The following is a 7788-nucleotide window of genomic DNA, read 5'->3' as shown; positions in this document are numbered from 1 at the left end:
CTTATCTTTGTCAGAAACTCAGATTGCCTGTAACTGATTACATTTTTACAATAAAAACACCACATTTCATAGTCAAAATCTATGAAAAAAATTCGATTTAAATTGCATTTTTAAACGAAAATCATAGCGGAAACAAAGGGGTAAACTAATACAAGCTTAGCTGTGATTGGTTGTTAAGCTGATTCAGCCTTCTGATTGGCTACAGTACATTCGGTACAACGCAAGTAAAACTTAATTTTTTAAAATGATTTTGACTATAAAAATTGGTATTTTTATTGTAAAAATATAATTAGTTACTGGAAACCTAAATTTATGACAAAAATAAGCTTATAATTTTGTTTCTAGGCCACGTAGTTTAATTTTAAAGTTTTCAACATGAGCATTGCAATTCTTTCAAAATATCCATTGTACATAAAATGTCATTTTAAAATGCCTAGAACTTTTTTGTTAAAGAAGCTGAAGGCTTCAAATTTGGGGTATTTGGTCTACTTGTGGCAGTCTTTCAGCAGTTAAAGCGTGGTATTTCTTGCAGGATTCCTTTAAAATAAAATCCAATTTATAGGATTTTTACAAATATTTTGTAAGATTGTTTGAACATTAAAATTTTAAGTAGGTATATTTATTGAAATACAATGACAATAGATACAATAATAATCATTTATTTTTTGTCCTCATAGTATTGTTCTTTTCCAAATTGTGAATCTTTTCCTTAAAAAAAATATGTAGCCTTCTGAAGCCAAAGCTAGAGTAGATTTTTTTTTGGAAATAGCCTGAAAAGAGCTCTCATCCTCTATTTTTGATTTTAGGAAAAATACATTCTACCAAAACTTCTTTACCTTTTTAATATCAACATGTCTATACTATGAAAATAAAACAGTTTCAATATTTATTTATCTTTAAACTTTACTATTTTCAATACCATGGAATAGATGTGACTTCCTAATTAAGGAAAAATATAATGTGTTCTTTTACTAAGATTAGTGCATACGTAACATTTACCTGGATCTCTTACTTCATCAAAAAACAAGCGACTGATCATTTTCATTGCTGGACTTGATTTGGGATCATTGATAAATTCACCTTTTAGCATTTTTGTTATCTTTCTTGCTGCCTTTTCTTGTTCTTATTTCAAAAACATATTTTGAAAATGTGTGATCATTGATCAAATTTACATTTGCTAACAAAATTGGTTGGCTAAAATTTAGAAAAAAGTTTGTTGGCTTGAAACATAATAAAAGTGTTAATATAAAAAAAATTATTACAGAAGAGTTTAAAGCAGTCTAGTTTTTTGCTTTACTGATTTTCAGTGGTTGATCTAGGGAAAAATATATGCAATTCCTGTAAGCAAACCATAAGGTTTTACTATGTTACTTGGCTCAGGCTTTATAAGAATTTGTTCAGTATTAGAAGGTGGTTGCCAATCATCATCTGGTGATAGGTATTCATCAGGCACTTTTATATTACCATAACCTTCATTTGTCTGCTCTAAACCTAGATGGAATTTGCAAATTGAAAATTTTTATATTGCTTCATCATTGATAAATTCTAAAATTTAATAACCAAAAAAATCTTACCTATTTCCTTGTTTCCAACTTCATCAATAAGTTCATCATTTGTATATTTAGGAATTTTAATTTTATCATATTCTTCTTCACCAGGAATCTTCTCTGTTGATCTTATATAATACACAGAATGATTTTTATTATAGTCACTATCATCTGTCACATTCTAAAAGGATTAGATTTTGCCTTAAAAAAATCCTTAGAGAATATTCCATTTCATGGAAAATAATCTGCCCATTCTTATTCTTAGAATACAAATTCCTATTTTACTCATTTCTATAATAAAAAAAATAGAAAGCAAACAAACAAAGTTAATTTAATTCTAATACCAAGGTATACATAATTATGATCTTAGTTTGTAAAGCTAATCCCTCAGGCCTTATATCCAGAGGAAAATATTTGTTTAGAATTCTGGAAGTTAATTTTCTCATAAGATCATTTGGATCAAACTTATTTTTTATATCAGACACTGCTGGTTTTGCATGTTGAATCATTTCATTAGCAACATCATAAATCATTTTTTGTATTCTTGTTTTGTCTAATTTGGTTTCAGAATATCCATAATTTGAGTTGCTATCTTGAGATTGAATGATTTTATTGATTAAAAAGTCATTATTTAGAAGTTTTGCAGATATCTTGTTGATGAGCCTATCTGGGTCAAACTTTGCTTCAAATTCATTGATAGCATCATCTGCATGATGAATCATATTATCAGCAACGTGATGAAGAATCAGTATTGTTGAGTTTTTGTCATTGTACTCATTTACATCAGGCATCTTTTCTTTGTTTGGCTTTCCAGGTCCTTCCCTTTGATGAAAATATTATTTTGCTAAATTTTTAGAATAAAATTGAAAATATTATAACAATATAGTAGATTTTACTTTTTCATAAATGCATAATTATCAATCAATAAAGTTTATCATTAGCAAAATCAGATTTTGTCCTTGTGTAACTAATGTTCATGTACTCTAATGAATCTCCATAATCAATTCTATTTTCATATGAATTAAAGTCCCCATATAAATCACCGTCATCATTGTGATCATTTGATATGTCATTATCAATGGTTTGGCCATAAGACTGCTGATGTAGTTTAATGTTATTTTCTTGTAACTTGCGGTGTTTTCGTTGTCCTGGCTTATGTTTTCTTTGGTACCTTTTTTTCATTACAGGGGCCTTTTTGTAATTTCTTATTATTAGATCATCATTATGACCATATTCATCTTGTTGATGCTGATAATCATAAAAATTATTATGTATTTGTTTCTCTTTTATTCCTTTAGGTCTATTGATCTTTGTAGTTCTCATATCATGTTTTCTTTCATAATTCAATCTTTTCTAAAAATAAGATCATCCCTTAAACCCTTAACAGATACATTTTGGTTAGAGAAAAAATCTTGTTCAACCAAGTTAATAATATAAATATTTTTTTTAAATTTAATTTTTACTTTACAACTTTTGTAAGGAGATTTTAACTATTGGAGCATTTTCTTATCTAAGGTAATAGTATTTTTTACTTTTGACAAATTGTGCTCTTTGTAGAAATCTGGGACCTGGGAACTATTTTACATAAACGCCATTTTTATTGTATAATAAGTCCTTTCAATTATTGGCAATTAATTAAAGCATGTCTTTGAATAGTATGTAGAAGAAACATAAAGTTTAATATTCACTTAATGTTAAGGGTTTATTGCCTTTAGGGGTTTAGAATTATGTTTATTGTCGATTTCTTCATTATATTGTCCATAACCATTTTCTTTTGGCCTCTCTGTTTTACCCACAATTTTGCTTAATAGACCCTGCATTAAACTCATCAATCCCTTGGAACCTTCTTGTATTAATCCCTCTAACAATCCACTGTTTTGGGCGTTTCTTCCAGGTTTTTTACTCTCTTCAGTATTTCCATCAGTAATGCCTTGTAAAATAAATTTGATAAGTTTATAACAATAAACCAGAAAACTTGTTTTCAAGCTGAAAACCCCAACCTATGGCATTCCATTACAACTAACTTCTCAATAATTATTTGCACTTGTTACCTTTTAGTGATAGGTTCATTCTATTTTCAGGTAGTCTTTGTCCTGGCACATTGTGGGTGTTTATACCCTTGCCCTTTCTGTTTCCAGGTAATCGTTGTCCTGGTACATTGTGAGTGTTTATACCCCTACCATCTCTGTTTCCAGTTAGCCTTTGTTCTAGTACATTGTGGATGTTTATACCCTTGCCTTCTCTGTTTCCAGGTAATCTTTTTCCTGGTACATTGTGGGTGTTTATACCCTTGCCCTCTCTGTTTCCAGGTAATCTTTGTCCTGGTACATTGTGGGTGTTTATACCCTTGCCCTCCCTTTTTCCAGGTAATCTTTGTCCTGGTACATTGTTGGTGTTTATACCCTTGCCCTCCCTTTTTCCAGGTAATCTTTGTCCTGGTACATTGTGGGTGTTTATACCCTTGCTATCTCTGTTTCCAGGTAGTCTTTGTCCTGGAACATTGTGGGTATTTATACCTCTGCCATCTCTGTTTCCAGGTAATCTATGTCCTGGCACATTGTGAGTGTTTATACCCTTACCATCTCTGTTTCCAAGAGTTACATTCATCTGGGACCCAAGTCTTTTTTTGTACTTTCTGAAAGTGTAAAAGTTTCAGAAAGAAGAAAAACAAGCTTTAAATGTATAAATAATGAAGAATCAAAAGCTTCAAATATAGTTTAAGATGTCTACATATTACTACTTTACATAGCTTTTGAAATAATTGTTAAAGATATATATATTTACACTTAATTCAATAATGTTATGCTTTTGTTAAAAAATTTATCTTGTTTTGTAAGATGAGGCATTTTTTAATTGAAGTTGAACCTTGGTTTAGTATTTTGATTGTTTCTTTGTCCATTATCAAGTAATCCTGCAGAAGGAGTGTTCACATCTATTTTATCTAAAATATTATGTATCTAATTGACAAACACAGTTATAGTTCATCTAAAAAAATGTTTGATTGAGATGGTCAGGTTTTGGGGAAAATAGGGTAGTCCCCATAAAATCATCACTGAAAAGTTTTTTGGCAATACTAAAAGTTACATTTACTATATATTTAAATGAAAATTCCAAAGTATGTATGAAATATTATAGAGTTTTACCTTGTAGAGATTTGATAATACTAAAAACTTCTAAAATTGATGGTTCAGTTGAATTTACCTCCATTGCAATTCCATATTTAATAACACTTAGTAAACAAATCCATATTAAACACAATTGTAAAACAACACAAAATTTTGTATGGTAGAATAAATCACTAAACCTTATGAACCATTTGACAATTTGCGTTTATACACCAATAGATTTATTAAATAAAGTTTAGAAACAAAGATTTTTTAGTGTTATTTTTGCATTACCAGAACAATCAAGATTTGACAGGCTGACTAAGTTGAACAACTAATAGATAAGTTTGGATATCAATAAATATAATGTTTAAATCATCATCTTACCTTATATTTATAACAATTAAACATAGGAATGTAAATGTTTTCATTTCAATTGTCTTAGAAATAAGAATTCAATTTATATTAGATCTAAATAAAGAACAAATTTTTTGTTAAAAAACATGTAAACATCAATAAAGAACAAATAAAGATAATTAGAATATACATACTTAATAGAATTGTGAATTAAACAGATAAAAGAATATAATGTGTTTTGTCATTTGCAAAGGGGTTTGAATTTTCTGGCATTTAAACAAATCTTGCATATAAAATATAATTATTCTACATATGTAAGTTCACCAGAGCTTTTTTCAACAGTTAGGAAATCAAGGAAAGACAACTTATCTAAAATGTACCTACCATTATTTATTTTATATTTTGATTAAGATAATGTTTTACACAACATAATTAATGTTTTTATAACTTCTTTCTTTCTCTAATACAATTTAACTAATCAATTTTATAAATGGCTAAGACTAGTGATTGCAGTATTTTACTTATGAATTAAATAAAAAAAATTTAGTTTGGATAAAAAATCTTCGTGGTTTATTTTTAAACATATTAGGTTATTTATACCCTTAGCAAAAGAAAAAAAATCTTATTGCATTTTTGAGAAATAAATTGGATATTTGTTAAACAAAAAACTCTTTTTCCTCTACAGGAAAAAGCTAGATAACAAACATCCAAATGGGGATGAAAACATTTATTACTGTTGTATTGTGACAATTGATTTTAAAAATTATAGGAATAATAAGAATTTATAGAATGACTTATTTTTTTTATAAAGTTTTAATAGCCACCAAGGTTTTCTTCATTTTGGTCAAAAGATTTTTTTCTTTTTCGAAAGTCTAAATTTTTAAACTTCATATCATATGTACAAAATTGGTTAATTCTTTTCTAAAATAAAAACTAAAGAAATGTTCTAATTCTGATTACTCTTTGCACAATCAAAGAAACTTGATCTTCATTAGCATAAAATTAAAATTAAATAAATCATTTTAATTTTTATTGTGTATTTACATAATTAGAAATAAATATTATTGATTTTATTGTCAGTGTAAGTTTATTAATCGTTTTTAGCCAAGGAATATAATTGAAAAATATTTTTAAAAAAAATTATTAAATACAAAAATAGACAAAAAAGCATATTTTTTTTCTTTCAAATACTCATGCTGGATTTTGTCATTCTTGTTTTTGTTAAAGACATAAATATGAGCATTAGACCTGTTCAATAATACAGCTTCTTTTGTATCAAGTTAAAAAAAAATTGTTGCTTTAGTTAACTACATAAACTGAGTAATGATACATATTTTCATTTTACCATACGCAGTAAACTGTTTATAAACAAAGACATTGATTATAAATCCTGTTTTCTTTGGATCTAGGGACATCAATGATTGATAAAACTGTAGGGCAAGACTATTACTGTAAACAGCTTATTCCAACAATTAAATTAATTTAGAAAAAAATTACGAAACCTAAATGTATTTTGAGCTGTTGTTGGGGGGCAACACATCATAGATGTCCAAGCTTTTTTTTTTTGGGGGGTAAAATGGCGCGCGAAACGCGCCGCAAATTTTTTTTACCCCCCCAAAATTTTTATCCCGGGGGTAAAATTTGCTTGGGGGGGGGGGGGTAATTACCCCCCCAGAAATCTGTTGGCAGGGGTAAATTTAGTTTACCCCCCCCCCCCCAACTACTACCCTGGGGTAAAAATTTTTGGGGGGGTAATTTAAATTTTATTAAATATTTAGTATTAAAAATGCGCGCGAATGGCGCAAAATTTTTTTTGTATTATAATTTTTTTTTTGGGGGGGGTAATTGGTTGGGGGTAATCGCCCCATTACCCCCCCTCCCCTTGGACGTCTATGCAACACATTAAAATTGATGACCTCTTTATCTAGCCCCCAAATATTATTTTAGATTTATTTCGCTTGTTAGTTATACCTTATATCTGGTTGTAGGTCACAAGTCAGTAATATCCAAACTATTGCAAATATATTTTTTTGATTGCATGACCTTCAAGTCCTAACTATGGGTGGTAATTAATTAGCCATGTTTTGAACCAAGTTTTACATAGCAGCACTAAGTACAACTGTACAACTATTAAAGTTTGAATTGAATGTTTATTGAACACAGAGAGAATAGTTGAAATCTTGAACTGGTCTAATAAGAATTGAAAAGGGAATTCCATTGTTGTGGCTTCTGAATAGAAATAGAATAAAATCATTTTCACCATTGACGATATTTTATTTTTATAGCATAAGAAATAGATGCAGTAGAGTAGAGTTGCAGTTTCTTAAATCTATAATACAAAGTAGATCGATGCCTATCTGTCTGAAACATAGGATCTAGGTAACCGCTAAACCGATCAGGCTTTATTTTCCATATGATATGAAAAAAACTTTTTATAGTGGGTGGAAAACAACAATCCCGTAAAAATGAGGATATATAGTTCTAGGGTGAGAGAATCTAAGCCACCCTCTTTTCAATTTTGTTATGAAAAAAAAGGAAAACAAAAATCTATTTTTTTCTGGTCATATGCAATTTCTCATGAGAGGGTAGTGGTAATCTCCCCCAAAATGATATGAAACCTTCTTAGAACCTAGGAGAAGCTACATAGTAAAGGAAAACCATATCAATTTAGCGGTTAGCGAGATCTTTTGGTACACACTACAGACAAACTTTTTCATGAGGATGGACTTTGAATAATGCTTCTATTGTGCTTTAAGATTTGGAATTTACCACAAAATAGA

The 7788-nt window shown here is 29.0% G+C and overlaps 2 protein-coding genes across 2 annotated transcripts; both read right to left on the bottom strand.

The window, feature by feature from the left end:
* Window positions 1-1236: 1236 nt before the first annotated feature.
* On the bottom strand, window positions 1237-2338 carry LOC145306385 (uncharacterized). Its single transcript, XM_080148478.1, has 3 exons — window positions 2192-2338; window positions 1575-1728; window positions 1237-1491 (listed from the first exon to the last, which is right to left on the bottom strand). The coding sequence occupies exons 1-3, from the start codon at window positions 2336-2338 to the stop codon at window positions 1316-1318; spliced, it is 477 nt and encodes a 158-aa protein (XP_080004604.1). The 3' UTR covers window positions 1237-1315.
* Window positions 2339-2353: 15 nt separating this feature from the next.
* On the bottom strand, window positions 2354-5484 carry LOC145305994 (uncharacterized). Its single transcript, XM_080147913.1, has 7 exons — window positions 5393-5484; window positions 5039-5091; window positions 4691-4776; window positions 4413-4488; window positions 3599-4182; window positions 3257-3477; window positions 2354-2900 (listed from the first exon to the last, which is right to left on the bottom strand). The coding sequence occupies exons 1-7, from the start codon at window positions 5393-5395 to the stop codon at window positions 2469-2471; spliced, it is 1455 nt and encodes a 484-aa protein (XP_080004039.1). The 5' UTR covers window positions 5396-5484; the 3' UTR covers window positions 2354-2468.
* Between the last annotated feature and the right edge of the window lie 2304 nt (window positions 5485-7788).

This window comes from Acartia tonsa, chromosome 14, assembly GCF_053477335.1.
Source record: "Acartia tonsa isolate MP-2025a chromosome 14, ASM5347733v1, whole genome shotgun sequence".
NCBI classification, from domain to species: domain Eukaryota; kingdom Metazoa; phylum Arthropoda; class Copepoda; order Calanoida; family Acartiidae; genus Acartia; species Acartia tonsa.
Note: the sequence above shows the minus strand (reverse complement) of the source record. Positions and strands in the feature narration are given on the sequence as shown.

What these genes read in the sequence shown, in the direction of transcription:
- LOC145306385 (XM_080148478.1), bottom strand. Translation starts at nt 2,338, where the DNA reads ATGCCTGATGTAAATGAGTACAATGACAAAAACTCAACAATACTGATT. An exon ending in GGCTCATCAACAAGATATCT is followed by an intron (nt 1,729 to 2,191) that starts GCAAAACTTCTA and finishes TAATCCTTTTAG; the next exon opens with AATGTGACAGATGATAGTGA. An exon ending in AGTTGGAAACAAGGAAATAG is followed by an intron (nt 1,492 to 1,574) that starts GTAAGATTTTTT and finishes AATTCCATCTAG; the next exon opens with GTTTAGAGCAGACAAATGAA.
- LOC145305994 (XM_080147913.1), bottom strand. An exon ending in TTAATTGTTATAAATATAAG is followed by an intron (nt 4,777 to 5,038) that starts GTAAGATGATGA and finishes TTGTTTACTAAG; the next exon opens with TGTTATTAAATATGGAATTG. An exon ending in AATCAAAATACTAAACCAAG is followed by an intron (nt 4,183 to 4,412) that starts GTTCAACTTCAA and finishes TTACACTTTCAG; the next exon opens with AAAGTACAAAAAAAGACTTG.